The sequence below is a fragment of the Scyliorhinus canicula genome, chromosome 17 (genome assembly GCF_902713615.1).
Source record: "Scyliorhinus canicula chromosome 17, sScyCan1.1, whole genome shotgun sequence".
NCBI classification, from domain to species: Eukaryota; Metazoa; Chordata; class Chondrichthyes; order Carcharhiniformes; family Scyliorhinidae; genus Scyliorhinus; species Scyliorhinus canicula.
The window spans coordinates 79,868,834-79,896,145 of NC_052162.1; the positions used below are offsets into that span (position 1 = coordinate 79,868,834).

The 27,312-nt window shown below is 44.3% G+C and overlaps 1 protein-coding gene across 10 annotated transcripts in view; it reads right to left on the bottom strand.

Moving 5' to 3' along the window:
* Positions 1-6,377: 6,377 nt before the first annotated feature.
* The window catches only part of elf1 (E74-like ETS transcription factor 1), a 307,622-nt gene continuing 286,687 nt past the window's right edge, over positions 6,378-27,312 (bottom strand). For 9 of the 10 annotated variants that reach the window (XM_038776293.1, XM_038776290.1, XM_038776292.1 and 6 more), the window contains 6 exons: positions 21,122-21,229; positions 20,460-20,639; positions 19,357-19,440; positions 10,012-10,204; positions 9,361-9,780; positions 6,378-8,705 (listed from right to left, as the gene is read on the bottom strand). In XM_038776293.1, coding sequence (XP_038632221.1) covers positions 7,754-8,705; positions 9,361-9,780; positions 10,012-10,204; positions 19,357-19,440; positions 20,460-20,639; positions 21,122-21,229 — 1,937 coding nt within the window. In that variant the 3' untranslated portion in view covers positions 6,378-7,753. The remainder of the gene's footprint in view (positions 8,706-9,360; positions 9,781-10,011; positions 10,205-19,356; positions 19,441-20,459; positions 20,640-21,121; positions 21,230-27,312) is intronic. The other variant, XM_038776296.1, reaches the window with a different exon arrangement.

Here is a 27,312-nt window from a genome sequence, read left to right on the forward strand (position 1 = left end):
CTCACAGGGTCGTGCAGACCCAATGGTCTGATTGGCCTCGTTCTGCACTGTAGGAATTCTATGCTTCTAAACCTCCAGTCCCAGTGTGGCATTCATCACAACAAGAGCAGCGCAGCGCTATGACACAAAGGCTATGCGTGTTGCACTCATCTCAAAAGTGACAAGTGAATGACTACCTGGTGCATGCCACTCATTCTCAAGCATGCTTTAGACCAACGTAATTTCCTGCTGGCATGAAGCAAGATTGGAAGACATGAGGAGATTCCAGTGAATGACTGTTATAATGAGTGGTTATTGGATGTTAACGAATGAAAATGGCGTTGACTCCACCAGGCAGCGTGTAACCAACTCGCCCTTGGAGAATTGCAGACTGATTCTATGCCAGCAGGTTCTGACTCTTTAAACCTTACATTAGATTCTCCACTCCCATCCGCTATGGCAGAGAGGAACAGAGTTGATGGGTGTGATGTAACAAAAAAAAGTCCATTCTGGGCTATCTAATGGCACTTTTTGTTTTTGAATGGCCTGGTGAAGCCTCCACTCCCAAGGCCGCATTCAGTCGCGTTTCCTGCACCGAGGAGCTCCGCTTGCTGGACCCCAGTGCAGGAAGAGATCAGGACGCCATCTGACCCCCCCCCCCCCCCCCGACATGCAACCATTGGACCCCCTATTGGCCCCGACCTCACACAGGCTGGGCACCCCTGGAACTGATTCGCAGCATAGGCAAAATTCCAGGCTGACGGTGCCCCCGAGAGCCTGGCAGAGCCACCTGGACACCCTGGCAGTGCTGGGTCCCAGCTCCTGGATGTTTGTTGCTGCATCCATCGTGTTGCCTCCTACAGTGTTCAGGTACAGTGTTCAGGCATCACGGTCTGATTGGGATGCTAGGCAATAGCTCCCACATGCTACATGGAACGCTTACCCACAGGGATCCACTTGCAACGTGTGAAATGCTCACGTAACCATGATTGCCAATTCCCAATTTAGCAATAGCCTTCAGCCACATGGCTAGAGGCCTCCGTGGTCAGTGGGAGTTATGGGTGGTCGGTGGGGCTGTCCACATGATCCAGAGGGTGGCATGGCAGACCCGGGTATCCTGAGACACCCATTCCCCCAGCCAAGGCCATGGGTGGACACCCACCTGCTCCGCAAACCCCGGGGATTCCCCCAACCCCCTCCGAACACCGGGCAGCAACTCCAGTGCCCCCCGGGCTCAATGCTCAGGCGCGAAGATAGATACTCACCCCCTTGGAAATCCACAGCAGCACTTTCGCCAGCTTCACATTTTAAAAAAGGAGCGCTACCACTTACTGGGGAAGCCGTTCGATCTCGGGAGGCCGTTAGATAACGGTCTTTCCCATCAATTGTCTGGAGATGGGCTATAAGTGGTGATTATTGGTTTCTCATCATGCTACAGAGGGATCCTGATTTTACTAATGGGGGCAGGCCAGTTAGATCACAAACTGGTTGGCGCCTGCCGCATTTCTCGATTTTGGCCTGTCCCAAGATCTAATGGCCTTGGCACGCTCTTGCTTAAGCACAACACAACCACTCAATCGTGCCCAAGATATTTTGCAAATTGCAGATCCTTGCAACATTGTCCTTATTCAGATCAGTAACCGCTCACGATTTGAAGCTAGACAGCAAGTGAACTCCGTCTATAATCACTGCAGATTAACTGACATTTAACACTGAAAGAAAATCACTTGTTAATGGATTATTTTCATATATTGCAGCACTTTTAAAAGATTAATTTACCCGGAACAACACCACATTTAAATTACTGTAGTGGAATGCTTGCTGAGTTTAGTCGGCTTTGCTTTGTACAAAAAAATGCATTTAATACAGTAACCAAATGTGAACAGGACGTAAAGCAAAGAGATTGTAGCAGGAGGGCGAAGGGTTTGTGCCGTGGGTTATTTTTGCAGCATGTAAATCCTTGAATTGTAGCACAAGTTTATTCCTTGTCAAACTAAGACTAAGGGATTTATAGTCACAGCTGATCCACAGAAAATGGGTTAAGGTGACTGGTGGTTACATGATTAGAACAGCGGGAATACTGGAATTCTATAATACTGCAAACGTTCAGCAATTGTTGGCTTTCAATCACCAATGTCAAATAAATAGTAAAGTCCCCGCTACAATAAAAGGACTAAATTTCCAGATCAATTCAGGAAAATAGCAATTCCCCTATCCAATTGGTACCTAGCTTTATCTATTCGTTCCAGTGAAATGATGGACTATAAAATGCTACTTTGTGTTCAGTTCGTGCCCCACCTTCATCTCCCAAACCTACCTCTTTCCAAATTCTGCTGACAGTGGTAACTTTAAGTTGACAAACAGTTTAATGGGTGCCAGTGGCACCACTGGTCCCAAGTTCTAGAGGACATTTTCCACACAAATGCCAATAAAAAGTCATGAAGATGTGGATATGTGGACAATCAAGCTTAACATTAGGACCTTTCACCTCAAGTCTCAAGCATTTCTGGCAACGAACTGCAGTCATTGTTGTAATGTAGGGAACAGAATTATAATAATCTTTATTATTGTCACAAGTAGGCTTACAATAACACTGCAATTAAGTTACTGTGAAAATCCCCTAGTCGCCACACTCCGGCACCTGTTCAGGTACACTGAGGGAGAAATCAGAATGTTCAAATGACCTAACAGCACGTCTTTCTGGACTTGTGGGAGGAAACTGGAGCACCCGGATGAAACCCACGCAGACACAGGGAGAACTTGCAGACTCCGCACAGACAGTGACCCAAGCCCGGAATCGAACCTGGGACCCTGGCGCTGTGAAACAACAGTGCTAACCACCGCACTACCGTGCTGCCCTCATGCTAGCTAGTGTACACACAGGCATAAATGACAATGAAACAAATGACAAGGGTCATCGGTTTGAAGGTGCTCGTTGGTAGATTATCAGCATTTATTCATCGAAAAAAAACAAAATAGGATGCTGAAGAGATCTCACCCGTTCTTTTACTAAATGTGCCGTGGCATAATTTAAATGCACCGAGCACGTCCTCGGTTGATCAGTGAAACAGCACCTCTGAGGGTAGCGCTCCCACAGTGCGGCACATAAATGCCATCCTAGATTATGTGTTCAAAATCTCAGGCATGGGTCTTGAACCCACAACCTTCAGACACCGAGGCAAGAGTTCTACCACTGAGCCACGGATGACATTTATCACAGGTACTTTCCAACAGGAGGAGACTGAATGGATTGCAGGAGAGACACTTTGAGGCTTATTACAGCACCCGTCATGGGACAGTTAAAATCAACCTGCTGCAGAGAACAGGAAATTAAAGCTGAGAACTACTTCGACTGTACACTGTGGGTCTCGAGAGTGCATTTACCCAGGGGGCCATTGAGCTCACAGAAATTTGCTTCGAGTGAAATGGAAGCCTGGTCCTTCAAAGTGGGTTGCAATGAGGTGGAGGGAGGGAACGCATAAAAAGAAAGCCCTGGACTTGAGTAGGTTTGAGTAGGGGAATCTGACAAAAAAAATAACTAGTTATTCTGGATATTTATATTTGGGCCCAGCTGCTTTCCAACTTTGTCCCATCCAGATGTTCAATCCAGTGACAGTGTTATGGTTTGAAGTGGCAATTAGTGCCTCAAAGTTTAATCATCATATCCGAATAGGGCATCGTATCTCAACAACATGGTTCGATTACATGAGCTCAAACTGAACCCATCAGTACCCAATCCATCTAACCTGCACATCTTTGGACTGTGGGAGGAAACCGGAGCACTCGGAGGAAACCCATGCACACACGGGGAGAATGTGCAGACTCCGCACAGACAGTGATCCAAGCCGGGAATCGAACCTGGAACCCTGGAGCTGTGAAGTGATTGCGCTAACCACTATGCTACCGTGCTGCCCACTAATCAGTTTGGGGGTACGAATTAAAAATCACAGCCCTGGAGGTCGCCTTAGGAATCGGATACCTCTGGTAGAATCATAAAATCCCGACAGAGTAAAGGAGGCCATTCAGCCCATTGAATCTACACCGACCCTTCGAAAGACCTAGGCCCAATCCCCTGGCCTATTCCGGTGACCCCAACCTAAGGGGCAATTTAGTATGGTCAATCCAACTAACCTGCATATCATTGGACTGTGGGATGAAGCCGGAGCACCTGGAGGAAGTCCACGCAGACACGGGGAGAATGTTCAAACTCCACAGTCACTCATGGTCGGAATCGAACCCGGGTCCCTGATGCTGTGAGGCGGCAGTGCCATCTACTGTGCCACCGTGTCGCCTAGCTTTAGGTTTTCAAAGGGCTGGCAGGGAAGAGGGGATAGGAAATCAGATCGGTGCCAATTAATGACCCCTTGAACTCTTCACAGAGATAATTCAGGAGCCTATCCATTCAAGTTTGGATTTACTCTTCTTTTTTCAGGAGAGTTCGAAAAATCATAAAAGAACATTAAAGCTGTCTGAGCTCCGAAGTCATTTTCTCTGCAAATGTTTTGAGATGAAATCTGAGGGGCAACATGAGTGGCAGCATGGGCCTTGGACCAAACCTCGTCGCCTTCTGAGGAGCTATCTAACTGACAATGTCCCCAACATGGCTGCCACCTGCTCTCACGTCACAATAGGCACAGTTGGGTGCTGAGCTTGACTCCTGGCCAATTAGTATATTGTTTGGAAATCATTTTAAGATGAAAAAAGCAAGAATTCCAATAATTGGAAACGTGTTCCAGTGGCTGTATGTTTGAAGAAAAACAAGCCATTTTAAAATGGAAATTATAGCAAAGACATATCAGCTGAGTTGATGGAATTAGGGTTTTATTTGCCGATTAGCCTGGTGGGGGTATCGCAGCCGCGGCACGTAAAGCCTCCCGCTTTACCTGCAAATGGAGAATTGCCAGGTCCGTGGCCGCACAACATGGCGCCTGCCGTGCGCGGACCCGGCCTGACAAATAGTGCTCCGCTGTAACCCTCCTCACCACCCCTGGACCACCCCCCCCCCCCCCCAAAGACCCTGCCGAAGACCCCCCGGCCAGCGGAACGGCTCACACCACCCCACCTCCAGACTGTGTCGGCGCTGGTCACAGTTCGGAGCCACCACGCAAGATCCCGAAAACTGTGAGCGCACGTGACCAACGCTGTTGGGAAGTTGGCCCATCAGGGCGGGCATCCAGTGACATCCTCAGGCCAGCCCAATGATGAATGGCGTAGTCAGCGATTACATCGTTTTTAAGGGGGCAGAGCCTCCGAAAAATGGCACCGCTCCCGATTTCGGCGTAAAAACGGATTCTCCGGCCAATCGCCGAACGCGATTTCAGTGTCAGCAATTGGAGAATCCCGCCTAGGGTTTTTCATTCACCACTGACTTCAAAATTTGCACCATTGTAATTTGGTCAGGGAATGTCATGTGCGTCGAGTTAGTGCTGTTAACAGTGCTTGGGACAGGAACCATCACATGATTACTCATCAAACTGTAAGACATGTGGGTGACATAGCGGTTAGCACTGCTGCCTCACAACATTAGCGGACTGAGCTTTGATTTAGTCTTCGGGTGACTGTGGGGAGTTGTACATTCTTCCAGTGTCTGCGTGGATTTCCTCTGGGTACTCCAGTTTCCTCCCACAGTCCAAACATGAGCAGGTTAGGCAGGTTGACATTATTAAATTTGCCCTTAGTGTCCAAAGATTAGGTGGGGTTACGGGGATAGGACGGGTGAGTGGTCCTAGGTAGGGTGCTCTTCCGGAAGGTCAGTGCACTCTATGGGCCAAATGGCCTCCTTCTGCACTGTAGGAATTCTATGATTCTATGACAGTACTCCTCCGAAAGCAGAAATCCAGTGCAATTCCAACTGTTAGAGTTAGGAGGGCAAGGGCGGCACACTGGTTAGCACTGCTGCCTCACGGCATCAAGGACCTGGGTTCGATCCCGGCCCTGGGTCCGATCCCGGCCCTGGGTCACTGTCTGTGTGGAGTTTGCACATTCTTCCTGTGTCTCACCTCCACAACCCAAAGATGTGTAGGGTAGATGGATTGGCCAAGCTAAATTGCCCCTTAATTGGAAATTATTTTTTTTTTTTTTTTAAACAGTTAGAGAACATTTTAACATGATCATTGCCTTCCTTTAGCTTACTTGACTTATGCGCTCTTTGCTCTACAGCATAATAGGTCAAACTACCTGCGGTAAAGGTTCCCTCTCCACTCTGCTAATGCAGGCGGCAGCTCTTCATACCAAATGGCCTCCTTCTGCACTGTTCTGCATGAACCCAGCTGTTGGAGTGCCAAGAAAAGCAGCAGGAACATGTTCCAAGCACGTTCTGATGAAACCTCCTCGCAACGTCTTAGCGGTTTCACTCGTACATGCAAAATGGTTTCAAAAAGATAGCCAGTCTATTTATACAATTTGTAAAATAAAAAGGGTTTTATTTCTTTTCAAAGAAACCTCACTCTACCACTTTCTTGACGAGGCTGCAGTATCCAAGAAGGCCTCTGAACGAAGCACTGAACAAAAGCATATCCATCCCACTTACAACATGATCAAAACATAGAGCATAAGAGGAAATAGTACACCTCAGTAAATGTAGACTTTTGTTATATCAAAGATAAATATTTACAATTTTTTGTTTGGAAAAAAAATCCCACCATTTATAAAATATCCCAGTTCACATTTTTCCTGAAGAATTTTCTTCATATTACATATATGAAAAATATATAATTCTGCACAAACCTACAAGGCATTAACAATTTAGATATAAAATTTTCATCTTGGTGGTTAGTTAGCACCATGTTTATGGTGACCTAAAAATTACATTCAATATTATTTTCTAAATCTGGTTTACGTCATACTCCTGGTAAGAAATCTAAATTCCTTAAAGAAGGATTTCAGCAACAAAGTTACAAAATATAAATAGGATATATTGTCAAAAAAAGGCTGAGTTTTGTTGAAGCCTAACTCAAATTATGCCCTTTGGATAATTAAGTTGGACTTACTGTTCTTTTTTTTTGCGAGGGCAGGGGAGAAGTTGATAAACAAATAGCATGTGAATAGGAACAAAGTACCCTCAAAGGATTTTATCATCACACACCAAATAAAAGACTATGTACAGAACTACAGGAAAATATTTGGGATCTTATGACTTCTTTAGCTCTGGGCACATCTTCTGGAATCGAAAGATGTGCCACAGGGAACAACTGAACTGGATTCATGTCCCTGACACACTCGAGTGCAATCTTAACTCTCACTCCAATTGATTCGAATTCTGAGCCCCTCAAAGCAGGTTGCATCGACCCAACTGATGACCTGCCAGTGCAATGCTCTGTCAACTGGTCACCAGAACACATGCTCAGTTCGGCTTGAAGAAAGCTTAACGTTGCAACGGAGCAGTTCAACTTACATTTAAAACATTTACCCGAGTGTCCACGTTTGCGGTATCCAGGTAAAAGCACATTTGGATCAAAGCCCATCTTAATTATTCCTGGTGCAACAGCAGAAAAAAAGGAAAGCCGGCTTCGAAAGAAGCAAAAAGAGTGTGAAGTTTTGACGTTTCATCAAAACTTGACAAAATTATTGCAGCTTTTAGGTCTCTTGAATATTTTACAGATATTGGTGCATGGATTTCAAAATGATAGAGAGTGTTATCTGGGTACAGTATTAAATATTCTGACCAAGATTATGAATCAATAACTGCTTATTTACAATCCTCCAAATAACTATAATTGGACAAACAAGGGTCCAACATATATGAAAGATACAAAGATATGGTTTTCTACAGTATTTACAAATTTGTTGGCTCTGTTTTAACCACTACAGAAGTGGATATGGCACTTGGACTAGGAGCCATGTTACTGGGATAGTTAAGCATGCTCGCTGCATGAGAAAGCATCTGGGCACATTCCAGTTTCAGAAATGGCATGGTGTCGTGCAGAGTGGTCACCACAGGAGTCGTATCCTGATGGTGCCTGTGGTCTGGATGTAGATTCAGTACCGAGCAATCTTCATTGGCTTCCAGTTTCACTACAGGGGTGAGAGCACAATTTGGGCTGTGGGACAATGAACAGTTGAGGTTTTCAGAGCCTTGCACAGTAGCTTCAAAGTCTTTGTCCATTCCTTCAATCCTTATGACAGATGTCGCAATACCATTTGTGCTGCTCAGCATCACAGTTTCGAGGTGCTGATAGTTTGGCTCGCCATCTGAACTAGGTCCAAGTTCCTTCTCCATTTCTGCCATTCTGACTTCAGGACTGGCGGCATTTGCACTCGCGACTGTAGTCTGGAATTCGGGTGTGTCCAGAATGGGTTCGGGTGGTTTGAGGACTGTGGCAATTACACTGCCTGGACGATTAGCAACCATTGGTTGACCATTGCTACTAATGGTCACTAGTTGTGTGATGGCATCGGGCGAAGGTTGCATGGAGTGGTTTATCAAAGGCTGAAATCCACCATCAGATAACGAAAGACTGGTGGCAATCACTTGGGCTTGCTGGATCTCAGATAAACTAGAGCCATCAACACCTGTGGGAGACAAGGTGGCCTCGATGGTGATTGTTTCCTTTGAGCCTTCGGAACATGGAATGGCACGTAAAATAACTTTGGAAGGAGAGTTGTTCAATGTATCTGTTCCAGCCAGCATTGTTGTGAGGGGTATCGTTTGCAACATTAGAGTACCGACCGCATGTGTGCCAGACGTCATCACCACAGGAACCTGGGTAGGGACACTTATTGTCCTGCTGGATTAAAGGAAAAGGAAACAATAATTAAGCAATTTGCAGACCTGCAGCACACCAAATTAGTCATCGAGAATACCTCCTGGTAAAATCCTTCCAAAAAGACATTTAAAGGCATTGAAAAAAATCAGTTTACATTCCAAAGCAGATGATTCAACAAACTTGCAAAGGATGCCCATTTAATCAGAGGCATTTTATCCTTCCTTTCCCTTCCGCTCCAAATGCCAGTGTATATTCTTTCCTTGCCAAAGCACTGCAAACCATGTTATTCAAACATTGCTAACTCAATCACAGCACATTGCGGCATCTAGTCTCCCAGAACTTGCCCCAACTTCCTAGCCCATTTTGGAAAGCATGCTTGTGTCTTATTAATAGCATCTCTATCCATGAACTTGATCCTACGAATCCAATCCCTTAAAAATACAAGCCAGGTGATACAGATACATTGGGTAAACGTAATGGAAATAGCTTTGAAAACATAGTTTATAGCCATCCAAAATACACCTTTTAAAGTGACAATTTCGGAAGACTAAGTTTAACAAGTGGCGAGATGTGACACATGATAGTCGCCATTTGAGCAAAATGGTGCAGTTTGCCTTTTGTGCAAAACCTATTTGCAAATTACAATCAGTAAAACTGCAGTAAAGTTCATCATTACCTCATTGCGTGTCCAGCTGATGACATAGTTACAGCAACCTTAGAGACATCTGCCGATCCTTGCTGAAAGATTTGATTGCTCTGTAACCCCTGGATGGTTTGTAAAAATGGACCCTGTAGTCCTCTTGCCTTCCTTGCTTCAGCCCAGCCAGAAGGGTGTTCCTGCTTGACGTGCTGCACCAGCACACTCTGTGGCATGGCTGTCACTTTGTTCGCATTTTGCGACTGAAAAGTTCCGAGGGCGGCGCTTTTGCTTTTTGCCGGCGATGTTGCCGTGGAACCGGGCGAGGTCACCAAATTGGATGGAGGGTGCTCGGCTGAGTCGTCGTCTATGACCACCAGATCCTTTGGCATCTCTTTGAATTGATAGACCAGCCGCTGACCTTCCACTTTGGCCAAAATCCCTCTCTGGTAGTAATACCTAAAAGTAACAAAACATCATTCAAAATTAAACTTGTTGCTCAATAATGCAGAATAAAAGAAAACAGAGACACGAACAGACAAAGGGAAAATTAGGACCTGACCTGAAACAATTATTTAAAAACTCACAAAAGGTAAAACAATAAATAATGCTTTGACTATTATATTGTGTCCAACAAAACTGAACTGACTGCCATTTTATGAAGAATGCATGATTCCTGGCCATACTCACCTAAGGGCTCTGCCCATTGTTTCATAGTTCATATCAGGTTTATTTTTGTGTTTTCCCCACAGCTTGGACACGGCCTTTGAGTCCACTAGCTTAAAGATTCCCTTCTCCCTCTGCGTCCATTTAATGTACTTCGGGCAAGTGTTTTTATCTTGAAGGAGAGCCAGGAGGAACTCCCAGAGATATATTGTGTTGCCTACAAAAGGAAAATGGAAAACATCATGAAAGGGTGGCTAACTAGGTTACTGTTCAGCTATTTTAAATGCCACAATAAACAGTTCGACAAGAAGACATGAGGAAATAGCAAAACTGATTTTCTCAAATGCATTCACACAAAGTCAAGATTGAAGTATTTTTTCTAGGGTGATGAAATAAGAGTTGGTTTTATCAGAGCTTCCCATTGCTACTTTCTCACTTGATCTGATTGATTATATTTGCTGATTTGTAAGGAAACTGAAGTCTGCACTAATCGTTTGACTAACTTGTCACCACCGAATCTCTATTTGGGAAACCTAAATAATTATTTATACTGTAACAGACAAGGCACTTGTCTTTGTTAACTTACAGAATTGCCGGACTTGGATTTTGTTTTATGACATAAACATTTATTGATACCATGGAGCAACTGTCAAATTAATCTATTAGTTTGTCATTACTTAAACTTTATCTTGGCCTCTTGCTGAGGTTTCCAGCATCACAGGTGCCAGTCCTCAGCAATTTGATTTTCACCACTTGATGTCACAAAACGGCTGGAGGCGCTGGACTCTGCAAAGGCAATGGGCCCCGACAATATTCCAGCAACAGTACTGAAGGTCTGTACTCCAGAATGTGCTGCGGACAAGCTGTTCCAGTACAGCTACAACGCTGACACCCACCTGTCAATTTGGAAAATTGTCCAAGAATATCCTGGAGGGGCTCTGACGCTAATTTTCAAATCCTCTCTGGCCACAGGAGAGTTGTCAGAGGACTACAGGTAATGTGGTACCATTAGTTCAAGAGAGGAAGTAGGGAAAAAACAGGTAATTACAGGCCAGTGAGTCCAACAGTGGTAAGGAAATTATTGGAAAAAGTTCTTGAGGGACAGAATTAATCTCCACTTGGGAGAGGCAAGGATTAATCAAGGATGATCAGCATGCCTTTGTGAGGGGGAGGTCATGCCGAACAAATTTGATTGAATTTTTGAAGTGATCAGGTGTGCAGATAAGTGTAGTGCGATTGATATATTCTACATGGACTTCAGTAAGGCTTTTGACAAGATCCCACATGGGAGACTGATTAAGTAGGTAAGAGCCAATGGGAATCAGGGAAATTTGGCAAATTGGTTACAAAATTGGCTTAATGGTACGAAATAGAGCGTAATAGAACACAGAGCATAGAACAGTACAGCAGTGTAGGCCCTTCAGCCCACGATGATGTGCCGACCATTTATCCTAATCTAAGATTAACCTAAGCTACACCCCTTCAATTTACTGCTGTCCATGTGCTTATCTAAGAGTCGCTTAAATGTCCCTAATGACTCTGACACCACCACCACTGCTGGCAGTGCATTCCACACACCCATCACTCTCTATGTAAAGAACCTTCCTCTGACATCTCCCCTGTACCTTCCTCTAATCACCTAAAAATTATGTCCCCTCATGAGAGCTATTTCCACCCTGGGGAAAAGTCTCTGGCTATCCACGCCTCTCATCACCTTGTACACCTCTATCAAGTCACCTCTCTGCCTTCTTCACTCCAGTGAGAAAAGCCCTAGCTCCCTCAACATTTCTTCATAAGACATGCCCTCTGTCCAGGCAGCATCCTGGTAAATCTCCTCTGTACCCTCTCCAAAGGATCCACATCCTTCCTATAATGAGGCGACCAGAACTGGACACAACATTCCAAGTGTGGTCGAACTAGGGTTTTATAAAGCTGCAGCAAAACCTTGCAGCTCTTAAACTCAATCCCTCTGTTAATGAAAGCCAACACATCATGTGCCTTCTTAACAACCCGATCAACCTGGGTGACAACTTTGAGGGATCCATGTACGTGGACCCAAGATCCCTCTGTTCCTCCACACTTCCGAGAATCCTGCCTTTACCCTGTCTTCAGCATTCAAATTCAACCTTCCAAAATGAATTATTTCACATTTATCAAGGTTGAAATCCATCTGCCACTTCTCAGCCCAGCTCTGCATCCTGTCAAATTCCTGTTGTAACCTGCAACATTATCTACAACTCCCCCAACCTTTGTGTCATCAGTAAACTTACTAACCCACCCTTCCACTTCCTCATCCAAGTCATTTATAAAAACCACAAAGAGCAGAGGTTCCAGAACAGATCCTTGTGGGACACCACTGGTCACCAATCTCCAGGCGGAATACTTTCCATCCACTACCACTCGCTATCTTCTTTTGGCCAGCCAATTCTATATCCAGACAGCCAAATCTCCCTGTATCCCATGCCCCCGAATTTTATGAATGAGCCTACCATGAGGAACCTTATCAAATGCCTTACTGAAATCCATATACACATCCACTGCCCGACCTTCATCAATGTGTCTCGTCACATCCTCAAAGCATTCAATGAGGCTTGTGAGGCATGACCTGCCCCTCACAAAGCCATGCTGACTATCTTTAATCAAACTATGTTTTTCTAAATAATCATAAATCATATCTCTCATAATCCTTTCTAATATTTTGCTCACCACAGACTTACGACTAATGGGTCTGTAATTCCCAGGGATTTCCCTATTCCCTTTCTTGAACAGGGAACAATATTCGCCTCCCTCCAATCATCCGGTACTAGTGTGATGGTTGACAGTTGTTTTTGTGACTGGAAACCTGCATCCTATTGTGTTTCAGGGATCCCTTGCTGTTTGTATTGCATGTTAATGATCTAGATATCAATGTGGGGGGTCTGATCAGCAAATTCGCAGATGACACAGAAATTGGTTGTGTGGTAAATAGTGATTGATTGATAGATATTTGTCACATGTACCAAAGTACAGTGAAAAGTAGAATGTACACAGCACGTACATAGTAGACAATAGAATAATTGACAGAGCACATTGACAAATGGTATATCAACAAATAGTGATTGGTTACAGTGCGGAATAAGAGCCAAAAAAGCAATACAAGCTTGTGAGGAGGAAAGCGTTAGATTACAGGATGATACAGATTGGTGTCAGATGGGCAGAAAAGTAGCACATGGAATTTAATCCTGAATATGATAGTTGATACATTTTGGGAGGACTAACAAGGCAAGGGAGTATAAAATGAACAGTAGGATGCTGGGAAGTGGAGGGACCTTGGGGTGCATGCTGAAAGATCTCTGAAGGCAGCAGGACAGGTAGAAAAGGTGGTTAAGAAAGCATATGGGATACTTGCCTTTATTAGCTAAGGCATAGAATACAATAGCAGGGAGATTTTGAGAGAGCTATATAAAATGCTCATTAACCTCCAGCTAGAGTACTGTATGCAGTTTGGTTGCCAAACTATAGGAAGGATATGATTGCACTAGAAGGATGCCAGATGAGATTCACCAGGATGTTGTTCCTTTGTTTAAGAAGGGTGGCAAGGATAATACAGGGAACTACAGGCCGGTGAGCCTTACATCAATTTTAGGGAAATTACTGGAGAGAATTCTTCGAGACACAATCTACTCCCATTTGGAAGCAAATAGACGTATTAGCGAGAGGCAGCATGGTTCCGTGAAGGGGAGGTCATGTCTCACTAACTTGATAAGAGTTTTTCGAAGAGGTCACAAAGATGATTGATGCAGGTAGGGAAGTGGATGTTGTCTATATGGACTTCAGTAAGGCCTTTGGCAAGGTCCCTCATGGTAGACTGGTGCAAAAGGTGAAGTCACACGGGATCAGGGGTGAGCTGGCAAGGTGGAAACAGAACTGGTTAGGTCATAGAAGGCAGAGAGTAGCAATGGAAGGGTGCTTTTCTAATTGGAGGGCTGTGGCTGGTGGTGTTCCGCAGGGATCAATGCTGGGACCTTTGCTGTTCGTAGTATATATAAATGATTTGGAGGAAAATGTAACTGGTCTGATTAGTAAGTTTGCAGACGACACAAAGGTTGGTAGAATTACGGATAGCGATGAGGACTGTCAGAGGATACAGCAGGATTTAGATCATTTGGAGACTTGGGCAGAGAGATGGCAGATGGAGTTTAATCCGGACAAGTGTGAGGTAATGCATTTTGGAAGGTCTAATACAGGTAGGGAATATGCAGTGAATGGTAGAACCCTCAAGAGTATTGAAAGTCAGAGAGATCTAGGTGTACAGGTCCACAGGTCACTGAAAGGGGCAACACAGGTGGAGAAGGTAGTCAAGAAGGCATACAACATGCTTGCCTTCATTGGCCGGGTCATTGAGTATAAGAATTGGCAAGTCATGATTCAGCTGTATAGAATCTTAGTTAGGCCACACTTGGGAGTATCGTGTTCAATTCTGGTCGCCACACTACCAGAAGGATGTGGAGGCTTCAGAGAGGGTGCAGAAGAAATGTACCAGGATGTTGCCTGGTATGGAGGGCATTAGCTACGAGGAGCGTTGAATAAACGCAGTTTGTTCTCACTGGAACAACGGAGGTTGAGGGGCGACCTGATAGAGGTCTACAAAATTATGAGGGGCATAGACAGAGTGGATAGTCAGAGGATTTTTCCCAGGGTAGAGGGGTCAATTACTAGGGAGCATAGGTTTAAGGTGTGAGGGGCAAAGTTTAGAGGAGATGTAAGAAGCAAGTTGTTTTTACACAGAGGGTAGTGGGTGCCTGGAACTCGCTGCCAGAGGAGGTGGTGGAAGCAGGGATGATAGTAACATTTAAGGGGCATCTTGACAAATACATGAATAGGATGGAAATAGAGGGATACGGACCCAGGAAGTGCAGAAGATTTTAGTTTAGACGGGCAGCATGGTCGGCACAGACTTGGAGGGTCGAAGGGCCTGTTCCTGTGCTGTACTTTTCTTTGTTCTTTGTTGCCCAAGCATTTTAGTTATGAAGAGATGCTGGATAGGCTGAGGTTGTTTTCCTTGAATCAGAAATGTCATGGGGGGGGGGGGGGGGGGAGAAACTTTATTGAGGTGTACAACATTATGAGTTACATAGATAGGGTAAATAGGAAGAAACTTTTCCCCTTGGTAGAGGAGTCAATAACCAGGGGCAAAGATTTAATATAAGGAGCAGGAGATTCAGTAGGGATTTGAGGGAAAGAGCTCTCACCCAGAGGGTGGTGCGCATCCGGAACTCTCTGTAGCCATATCAGATGGCCACCTGCAAAGGACCATGGGAAGTATGGCCAACCCAGGACTCAGACAGACTCAGAGCTTGTGTGTGTATTTGCAACCCAGGTAGCTAGACGCAATCGAAACCCCCGCTCGTTTGCATTCTAATGGCCCATTTCCCCAGAACAAAACAACTGTACTCAGGTAACCGATACAGACTAATCGGCACCACTCCCTTTACTCAGGGAGCCCAAACAGCCAAGTTCAATGACCGGAGGACACGCCCAGCCATCAAGGCACCCACCCCTTTATTGGCCAAAATTGAAGGCAATGATCGAAGCCTGTCGAATTATTGGTCAAAGTTAAGGACTGCCCCAAAGAGCCCAAAATCCCAGAGGGTTAAGAAAAGACACAGCCATGTCCTCGGGTTCTCTTGGATCCAGCCTATGCCAACCCAAGTGCAGCATAACGACCAGACAGACAAGTTCAAAACCAACGATCGCTACCAGACAGATGAGCCCAGCAGAAACAGAGCCACTTCTTCCACCCAGACATGCAAGATCCGGACAAAAGCCTTGTCCATCTGCATAGAGCCGGTTGCCCTGAAGTTAAGTATAGGTTATTGTATTTGTTAGGTGTAGAACATAGAACAGTACAGCACAGAACAGGCCCTTCGGCCCTCAATGTTGTGCCGAGCCATGATCACCCTACTCAAACCCACGTATCCACCCTATACCTGTAACCCAACAAACCCCCCCCCCCCCCTTACTTTTATTAGGACACTACGGGCAATTTAGCATGGCCAATCCACCTTGTAGTTTAACTTGTAGTGTTTTGTGTTGCATATTGAAGTAATCCTTGTGTGTAAATAAACCATCTTTGAATTTGAACTGACTAATGGTTGTGTGGTCCTTTGATCAATATCCGGTAAAGCCTTGTGGTGGCATCATTTGATACCTGGTGACTCTAAAGACATCATTATTAATTGGCAACATTGCTTCGGTGCCGATTGGCAACATCACTGCCTGAAAGGGTGGTAGAGGCAGGAAAACGCACAATACTTGAGAAGTATTTAGAGCAGTAGCATGCAAGGCTACGGACCAAGTGCTGGAAAATAGGATTAGGCTGGGTGTTTGATTGCCAGCACATAAACGATGGACCTAAAGGCCACTTCCCGTGCTGTAAATTTGACTCTTTTTCATTGTTCCTTCAAAGCCCTGGAACTCCCTCCCTAACAGCACCGTGGCTCTACCTACACTTCATGGGCCGCAGCATTTCAAGTTAGGGCTCACCACCACCTTCTCAGGGGGAATTAAGGATGTGCAAGAAATGCTGGCCTAGCCACCAACACCCACATTCTGTGAATGAATGAAAACAAATTCCTATACTAGACACCATCTAGCATACTGTTAAGGTATAGGTTAGCAGAGTGGCAAGGAAAGTTGTTAGAAGCATTGTGGCATCTAGCCATTATTTGCTAAAGGTCTTCCATTTACCTGAGCCTTGTGGAGACTGTCTAGTCTTTTGTCGAAGTAATCAAACTTCATATACTGTGTGGAAAATTTTAACCTGAACTGTCCATTGGGAAACAGACAGGTTCAGGTTTATATATGCCATACATGTTTTATATGCTACCCATTTTCTCTACATTGAAATAGTGATAGGCAGAGTGTAAAACCAACGTCCCATTGGATCCTGTGTGTTCCAACACAGCGAGTTAGGTTACAATTATCCCTTTAATTCTGCTCAGAAAACAACAATGAGCTTGATTTTTCCTCCACTAATAAAATGAAATAGTCTTTTGCTGCAACTGTGGTTCGGAGGTTAAAAGTACTGTCAGGCAGCTTGTCCCTGGGTCTGCAATAATGCTGATCTGTCAGATGCTGCAGAAACATAACCAACACTTCCCCAGCTGTCTATCTCTCATCCTCCATTTGCGGAGGTACCTCATCCCTGCTTGACATCTTGCCCTGGCAGCCTCAGCAAGATCAGTAACTTGGCCTGTTGTTATTCCAGGCACTATGGACCAAATAGCCCAGTGCTCAATAATTTAATACCATACTTGTTTGCCTTATACAAAGCATTGTGCCAAATGCAGCTACTTACATAGAATTTACAGTGCAGAAGGAGGCCATTCGGCCCATCGAGTCTGCACCGGCTCCTGGAAAGAGCACCCTACCCAAGGTTAAAATCTCCACCCTATCCCCATAACCTAGTAACCCCACCCAACACTAATGGCAATTTTGGACACTAAGGGAAATTTCTCATGGCCAATCCACCTAACCTGCACATCTCTGGACTGTAGGAGGAAACCAGAACACCCGGAGGAAACCCAAGCACACACAGGGAGGATGTGCAGACTCCGCACAGACAGTGACCCAAGCCAGAATCGAACCTGGGACCCTGGAGCTGTGAAGCGATTGTGCTATCCACAATGCTACCGTGCTGTCCCTAACTTAGAGAACAATAAAGTGAGAGGAATTGGAATGATATTTTTTGATGGACAAAAATGAGTGACGAGAGCCTGGAGAATGGATCCCATTTTGAGTAGCCAACCCTTGTAGACCAAGAAGACAGCCCATGCGCACACATGGTAAATGAGAGAGGAAGGAGTGACAGCAATAAATTCTGCTGCAGACCATCATTTAAGAGTTCTATGTTGGAACTATACCTGCTGAATGCTCGGAGACGATTCCTCAAGATAAGATTATGCAATAAGGGAACAAGATTTTTTTTTTAAAAAAATCTTTATTCCTTGGATCTTTAACCACAGAAACATCCCAGATCTTTCTCAAGCAATGGAATGGCTGGCCATTCAGGATTCCTTCCTGATTCTTCAGAAGTGCCAGTAAATTGGGGTCCAGGTACATAGATCCCTCAAAGTTGCCACCTAGGTTGATAGGGTTGTTCAGAAGGCGTATGGTGTGTTGGCTTTCATTAACAGGGGAATTGAGTTTAAGAGCTGCGAGGATTTTCTGCAGCTTTATAAAACCCTGGTTAGACCACACTTGGAATATTGTGTCCAGTTCTGGTCGCCTCATTATCGGAAGGATGTGGATGCTTTGGAGAGCAGATTTACCAGGATGCTGCCTGGACTGGAGGGCATGTCTTATGAAGAAAGGTTGAGGGAGCTAGGGCTTTTCTCACTGGAGTGAAGAAGGCAGAGAGGTGACTTGATAGAGGTGTACAAGGTGATGAGAGGCATGGATAAAGTGGATAGCCAGATTCTTTTCCCCGGGGCGGAAATGGCTGTCACGAGGAGACATAATTTTAAGGTGATTAGGGGAAGGTATAGGCGAGGTGTCAGAGGAAGGTTCTTTACACAGAGAGTGGTGGGTGCTTGGAATGCACTGCCAGCAGAGGTGGTGGAGTCAAGAGTTATTAGGGACATTTAAGCGACTCTTGGACAGGCACGTGGATAGCAGGTGTAGGTTAGGTTGAACTTAGATTAGGATAAATGGTCAGCACAACATTGTGGGCCGAAGGGCCTCTATTGTGCTGTACTTTTCTATGTTATATGTTCTAAATGTAAGTTATGTTTAAAACTGATAAAGCCTAATTCTGAGGTGGAGGGAAGAAAAAGAGGGAGGTGAAAGTGAAAGAATAGCAAAGACTACAAAAAGAAAAACATGTGGGCAGTGGCCAGCACAGTGGGCATCACGGTAGCATGGTGGTTAGCATAAATGCTTCACAGCTCCAGGGTCCCAGGTTCGATTCCCGGCTGGGTCACTGTCTGTGCGGAGTCTGCACGTCCTCCCCGTGTCTGCGTGGGTTTCCTCCGGGTGCTCCGGTTTCCTCCCACAGTCCAAAGATGTGCGGGTTAGGTGGATTGGCCATGCTAAATTGCCCGTAGTGTCCTAAAAAGTAAGGTTAAGGGGGGGGGGGGGTTGTTGGGTTAAGGGTATAGGGTGGATACGTGGGTTTGAGTAGGGTGATCATTGCTCGGCACAACATCGAGGGCCGAAGGGCCTGTTCTGTGCTGTACTGTTCTATGTTCTATGTTTTTTGCACTGACAGCAAACCCTCACTCAGCGTTATCGCACCATTTTTGCTGATGATGCAAAAACAAAACCACACTGAAAAGGCAAATTACAATGTTTGCATAACTGTCGGGCTGTCACCCTGTGGCACTTTACCTTTTCCATCCTTAGTTTTCTTCTTAATTGGAAGGTGTGGCGCTGTGACAGGTGAAGATGGGCGAGTAGGTTTCATCTTTCGACCTGGAAAATCAAGCACATTACTCAGCATGCGCACATGGTGCTCCCTGATTAACGCTGCTCTCTAAACTACAGCATAGGCCAGCACCACATGCTGGCCACAGTAATGTGCGTGTGTGTTTGTGCGTCTGTCAGTAGTTAACAGCCAACATAAATGCAATTTTCAGAACTGTGCCCAATCAACACTGATTTACCGTTGACAGCATTCCAGCCACAGAAACAATGTTGGTGGTTTAAAAGAGCTTCAAAATATTCATGGAACCATGTTAATATTCACTCTAGTTTGTTTCGTTATTATTGTTACTACTGTTTTATTATTTAAAATTCTGCAAAACCTTAATAAAAATACTTTAAAAAAAAGAAATCATGGAACCTATTAATTCTGGAACTGAAAATCCTTCATGAATGGCCTGAATTGAAAGTGGCTTGGTTGGTTAGAATCCTATGCTTAGGCCAAGCACGCAGCTATACTGCCATACCCATGTTGCTGTACAAGTGCTTGGGTGCACATCAATGCAAAACTATTACAACTGCTGAGCACATTAAGGCCCCAAAATTCACTGAGTTTGGAGTTTGTTCCCAATAGCTTTCTGACTTCAGTCTTTTAAAGGAATTATACTACACACAGAACAAAGAACCACACAAATATTATTCAGATCATCTTAGTCTCACATTTTGGACACACAATTTAAGTCCACATTCTTTAAACATGATGAGAAAAGGTCAGGAGAACATGGGCACAAAACTGATAAATACACCCAGATGCCGAATGCTCCATCCACAAAGAAGTTTGCATGCTACCTCACAGCAAAGAACAAGCGCCAAGAAGGGAATGTTAACAAAAACCGAGATATCCTTTAAGTGCACAGAGAACAAATATATTTGTCTCATTAAAGGTGCAATTATGCTACAAAAATAGATGTAAAATAAATACACAAAAATCCACACAATACGGTCCTGAATACCTCTTCTTTTTTTTTGTTCCTTTCCCCGCTAACACAGTCCATTAATCTAGAATTTACCTTTCTTTTTCCTCTGCTTAAGTGCATTTTTTCTGGGCGACTCATCTGCAGAATCATCTTCATCACCTGCCATGTAGGCTGAAGGCCTGTTGATTACCTCGGGGATCTTATCTGATGTGACAGATAGGTGAGGAACAGACGCAGCAATTTCTTCATCCAGAGAATGTGTGAATTGATGAACTAAACAGGGATTTAAGTGGGAGGGGGAAGGGAAGGAAAGTGGGGGAGTGGAGGGGAGAAAATAACTTTTCAAGGCTTTGTTGACAAGACATTGATTTGAGGATTTATTTTTCACAAGTAGCACATGTTGAGTGTTTGGCACCAATGTGCCTGTGTTGCTGACAGATCAAAAAAGAGATTTCTTTACTACACAGTGCGCAAAACTGCCTTCTGTCGTAGGGGCTGGACATTTTCTCTCAGTTATCATTTTATTTTTATTTTATTCCGTCGAGTGCACCAGACATTTGTCTTCATGCAACCGATGCTATAGAATTCATTACATGAGACATTAGGCATCACGCCAAAGATCTGATCAAAAGGTGAAACTTTTGTGTGCAGTTGATGTTTATGTTAGAATAGACATACACCAAACAATCGCGTCAGGTGGTGAAAGGGAAAATGCCACGTGTAAGGGAGAAAGTGCAACCGTGTTTAAAACTCACACATTCTCTTCTCGTCCAAGATGGCATTGGGGGATTCCATGTTCAGGAGTGCTTCAGCTGCTTCAATGGTCTCCATTGTTTCATCTTCATCTTGACAGGAAGCTTCCACTAAGGGGCAGAGAGATCCACCAAACTAGATTAGCCAAGGCAAAAACATTTGTGGTCTACAGGAATAGCACACACAAGTGTAGCAGGAGATATAATAGTAACTGCACATAACCATCAAGCTTAAAACTGGCCTGGACAGTTTACCAACAAATTAGGACTGACAAATCACTAGAGTTTAAAAAATGGTCAGATGTACAAAGGAAATAGCAGTATAATTGGCATGTTAAAATAAGAATCAACAGATGCAGCAACTGCAGGCGACAATATCGTCCCCCTGTTATATGGCTAACAAGAGGGCAATCCAACTTAAATGAGTGTTTTCTCACAAACTCTCTTGGGTAAGATGGAGATACCAACTAATCACTGTTCTCGGTATTTTGGCTGCAATGCTGGTTTGAGAGCCCTGGCAGCAAAGAACCAGAAAGACAAAAGTTAACAACTCAACCAGTAGCCGAGGTTGCTCAAAAGAAATGAACAAACACTCGTCTGCATTGCACCAGGCTGCCGAAGCGAGCGTGCCAAATGAAAAGACATTATTCCTTACGACCCTCAGGTGCCCAGGCAACAGGGGACAGTCAATGCATGTAATTACCAAATATAAAATGGGCACTGGATTTACAGTTTACATTCAGGTTAGTGAATCTGATTGGATTAGATTACAGAAATTCAATTTTTATAGCAGAGCCAGATGACGTTTATTTGCATGCATTTGCCACAGATCCGGACTGCAAAATATTATTGACGTTTTGCCTCTGCAGTGGTTTACTACTGTGGAAGCACACCGACTGAAATTTAACCCTAAATACCTGCTGCAGTTAGAAGTGTGGGGGGATCTACCACAGTGCTGGAACATTCTACGGTAATGACAAGTATAGCTTTTTAGGATATCTTGTATGGCGAGATAGAAAATAAACTCATTTAAAAGGGGACAAACCCAGGGGAGGCATGGTGGCACAGTGGTTAGCACTGCTGCCTCACGGCACTGAGGGCCCGGATTCGATCCCGGCCCATGGTCACTGTCCGTATAGAGTTTGTACATTCTCCCCATGTCTGCGTGGGTCTCACCCCCACAACCCAAAGATGCAGGGTAGGTGGATGGCCAGGCTAAAGTATCCCTTAATTGGAAAAAAAAATAATTGCATACTTTAAACTTTAAAAAAAAAGGGGCAAACCTTCTAACCAACAAAATACTGTTATCAGATTATGTTTTGTAGCATCAACAACAGATCATGATGCCGATGTGACGCGATATTTTATGGACTTTACACTTGGCCGCAAACTTAGAAGCCATTTGTTGTCGGTAAAGGGCAGAGTGGTGCATGGTTGTCCATTATTGAAGAGGAGAAAAAAAGAACCTTTGAAAGACTGCCATTTTATTTGGAGTCTGAAGTACAGCAGACACGTACTGAACATTTTACATTCTGTAAGCAAATCTTCCTTGGTAAGTCCAAGGACTTGTCCTTGGTAAGTCCAAGGGGAGCTATCTTAGAAAGGTAGGAACATTAATGAACTTAAAACAATGCATTATTCTACCACCTAGGTGTATGTTCCTCTCAGCCTACTGCATTCTTCATCTCAATTCTAAGGCCAGCTGTAGGATAGATTGCAGGTATGTAGGGCAAGGCAGCACAGTGGTTGGCACTGCTGCTTCACGGTGCCAGGGACCCAGGTTCGATCCCCGCCTTGGGTCACTGTCTGTACAGAGCCTGCATGTTCTCCATGTGTCTGCACGTTCTCCCCCTGTCTGCGTGGGTTTCCTCCGGGTGCTCCGGTTTCCTCCCACAAGTCCCAGAATGGCTTGCTTAAGTGAATGGGAGAGTCCCGATCAGGCGTCGGAATGTGGCAACTAGGAGATTTTCACAGTAACCTCATTGCAGTGTTAAGTAACACCAACAAAGATTATTATTAGATTGCCAACCTGGCTATATCTGTAAAAAGATCCATAGACATTCTGCGTCCAGCATTTAAAATTATAAAAGGGAATTACGTTTGTTAGTGGTTTATCTGAGAGCTGATCTATCATTTAATACATTTTTAACCATTTGTGAACAAAATAATTACTACGACTTTCTGCAACAACATACAAGAATTCTCTGCTCCCCAAATCCAGTCTCTCCCTCTGTTTGATATATTCAGATGAGCCGAGTAAGTATTGTTACACAACCTCTCCAAAAACAAAATATCACAATACCAGCTTCTAAGTACTCCATTAATTTGCAACCAGCTTCAGTAGGAAGTGCAGACTGGATGACCCATCCTGGCCTCCTCCCAATGTAGCCAGCATCATGGTTGCCATCGTTCTGCCAATTCAATTCACTTCACATGACATCAAAAAATGGCTCAAAGCACAGGGTACAGCAAAGTCTATGGGGCCTGGCAACATTCCAGTTACAATACTGAAAACTCGTGCGCCAAAATCTGCCATGCCCTTTGCCAAGTTGTTCCAGTTAAACTACAACACTGACCGCTACCCAACAAAGTGGAAACTCACCCATGTATCTCCTATCCACAAAAAGCAGGACAAATGCAATGTGGCCAATTACTACATCAGTCCACTCTCTCAATCATCATCATCAGAGTGATGGAAGGCGTCATCAAGCAGCACTTCTTCAGGAACAACCTGCTCACCGATTCTCAGTTTGTGTTCCGCTCGCCAGGGCCACTTGGCTCCAGACCGTATTACAGTTTTGGTCCAAACGTGGAAAAATAAGTGCGGAACGCCGAAGGTGAGGTGAGAGTGACTGGCCTTGACATCAAGGTAGCATTTGACAGTATGTGGCATCAAGGAGCCCTGGCAAAATTTAAGTCAATGGAAATCAGGAAAAATCGTTCACTGGTTGGAGTCATACATTTAAAAAAAAAGATTTCCCCAATTAAGGAGCAATTTAGCGTGGCCAATCCATCTACAGTGCACATCTTTGGGTTATGGGGGTGTGACCCATGCAAACATGGGGAGAAAGTGCAAACTAGACACGGCCAGTGACCCGGCACTTAGATTGAACCCGGGTCCTCGGCGCCACGAGGCAGCAATGCTAACCATTGCGCAGTCGCGCTGCCCCTAAGGTTGGAGCACAGCAAGAAGTCTTACAACACCAGGTTAAAGTCCAACAGTTTGTTTCAAATCACTAGCTTAACCTAAGGTGGGAGTCATATGTAACACAAAGGAAAATGGTTGCGATTCTTGGAGGTGAATCGCCCCATCCCTGAGCCATCACTACAGGAGAACCAATCGCTACTTTGATTAGTATCTTAGGTCCAACATCTTCAGCAGGCTGCATCAATGACCTTCCCTCCATCACAAGGTCAGAATTGGGGATATTCGCTGATGACTGCACAATGTTCACTCCCATTTGCGACCCTTCACATAGTGAAGTAAACGTGCCCACATTCAATAAGGCATTCAGGTCAGAGCTGACAACTGCAAGTATATTTCCAACAATAGAAAATTTAAACAGCTTCCTTGACAGTAAATGGCATTAGCATCACTGAGACCCTTCCATCAACATCTTGGAGGTTACAATTGACCAGAAACTTTAGTGGATTGGCCATGCAAATACTCTGGCTCCAAGAGCAGGTCAGAAATGGGAAGCAGTGACAGACTGCTGTGACGTCCTTAATATTGTAAATCCCAGCATAATGAAACCAACATAATTAACAGATACTGCAGATACTTAAAAGAGGGTTTTCAATAAAATGTTCACGCCATGAATCAAGCTCCATATACAATTGAACTATAAAATATATCTAATTTTTCCACCGACTCAAACTCGGGTTATTTAAATGCAACACTGCTTGAGAGAGCATCAAATAATTCAAATTTAGGACAGCACGGTGGTGCAAGTGGTTAGCACAGTTGCCTCACGGCTCCGAGGTCCCAGATTCGATCCCGGCTCTGGGTCACTGCACGTTTGGAGTTTGCACATTCTCCCCGTGTTTGCGTGGGTTTCGCCCCCACAACCCAAAAGATGTGCAGGGTAGGTGGATTGGCCACGTTAAATTGCCCCTTAATTGGAAAAAATTAATTGGATACTCTAAACTTATTTCAAAAATAATTCAAATGTTACAAAATGAATTGTGCAGGAAACAAACGACAATTATTTGCTTTAGGTAGTTTGGGTAGTAAAGTTCATAAAACACAAAGAGCTCCCAGTCGGGATTATACTATGCGCATTCTTCCAGCAAGAGACAAATACCATCTCTTGCGTCCTCCTTCACCAACAGCTCAGCTCAATTGCGCTCTTAATATTGCCTCATTCCGAGCATCTACATCGCCAGTAGATCATTGGCTAGATTTCAAGCAGCTGTGTTATAAGATTTGTAGCTTTATCTTAATCTAACTGTTTTCAAAGTCCGCCGTTCAAAATGGTTCAGGATGCAATACACACTAGTCTCTTTAAATCTTGTAAGATTAATGTATTATAGACAAGGCATTACTGTCACAGGTTCAGAACAGCATTAACTACAGCCCACACTGCTAATGGAAAATTATAGGAAATCTAGTGGATACAATTACAATGTGTTTGAACTAAGCATCGCTGTCGATTGTTCTGCCACTTCCCAATTGCAGCATTAATCTCAATCCACCAGCTCATAGCTATTAGTGGCTTTCTTGCTTCTATGTTACAGCTATCTTAATCAGGAAATTCATCGACCAAAGTTGCATAACTTTCCAGTGTTGGTGCAGAGTGCAGTTCTTGCTTAAGGAGGAGGCACAAACACTCCTTTTACAATTGAACCAGGCTCCGCAATATTGTCAAACGCTGTAAAATGGCAACATATATCACATTTAACTTCATGATGACTAACATTCGTCTGCAATCATTGCCAATATGGCCAGGCCAGAGTTCTGGAAAATAACCTCACATGAAATGAATGAGTTACATTTTTATTTAGCAACAAAAATAACACTTGTAGAAATGATTCTAACAGCAAAACTTAGGTGATTTCTATAGCCAGTAACCCCATACACTAGCAACCTCAGATGGATTGTGTTCAAGACAGATGGCATTTTGAGACTGAATGATTTCCTTCATTCAAACTGCAAAACATTAAGCACACAAGTAACAGCCGATTACCACAAGAAAAGAAAATAGTACAAGTTCAATCGGTAGCTGTTGCAAAAATCCAATGCTGACCAAACAACTGTCGAGTGCGATGACTGACCTTTGCACCCAGCCAACAAGTCTGAACAGTAATGGGCCATTACTTAATATATATTGTGCCCATGCCCCATTCATGATTCCAGCAACAAAGCGATAAAGAACAACACGAGAGTGCTGGGAATCACGGCATTCTTCAGAATAATTCAATCCTGATTTTGATCATGGGTCACAGGCATGAAACAAAGATCAGCAGAATTGCAGGTGACATACATTTGGTAAAAGTCCAAAAACAATTTGGAGGCCGTCATCAGTCCCATTGCAGAAATTCTGGTATATAAAATGAAAGCCAAAAGGCCCAAGTTGAGGAGCTCTCATTATTTACTCCAGATCAGTCGACATTAAGGCCTCAGTGCAACAGTCACTAGCTTACAAAATCTGCCATGTTCATTTGCCACCCTTACAACACAAAACAATTGTATACAGGCCAATGCACAACTAGTTCCATTTGAGTAATTTATTAATTTTTTTAAAATAAATTTAGATAGGCAATTCTTTTTTCCCCCAATTAAGGGGCAATTTAGCGTGGCCAATCCACCTAACCGTGCACATCTTTTGAGTTGTAGGGGTGAGACCCACGCAAACACAGGGAGAATGTGCAAACTCCGCATGGACAGTGACCCGAGGTTGGGGGTCACACCCCGGTCCTCGGCACCGTGAGACAGCAGTGCTAACTACTGCGCCGCCGCACCATCCTAATTCAGAAGTCACAACTCCAGTTGCACACATGAAATATTCAAACAGGTAACTGCGCACGCGCAGAGCAGTGGCCAGGCATTCCAGCGAGCAGCCTCCTCAGAGATCAGCGCACTCTACTTCATAAACGAGGGACAGCAACGTACAGAGGTCACGCCCCTGAAACCCAACCAACAACAACTGGCATTCATAGAGCACTTAATATAGTGAAACATCCCAAAGCATTTC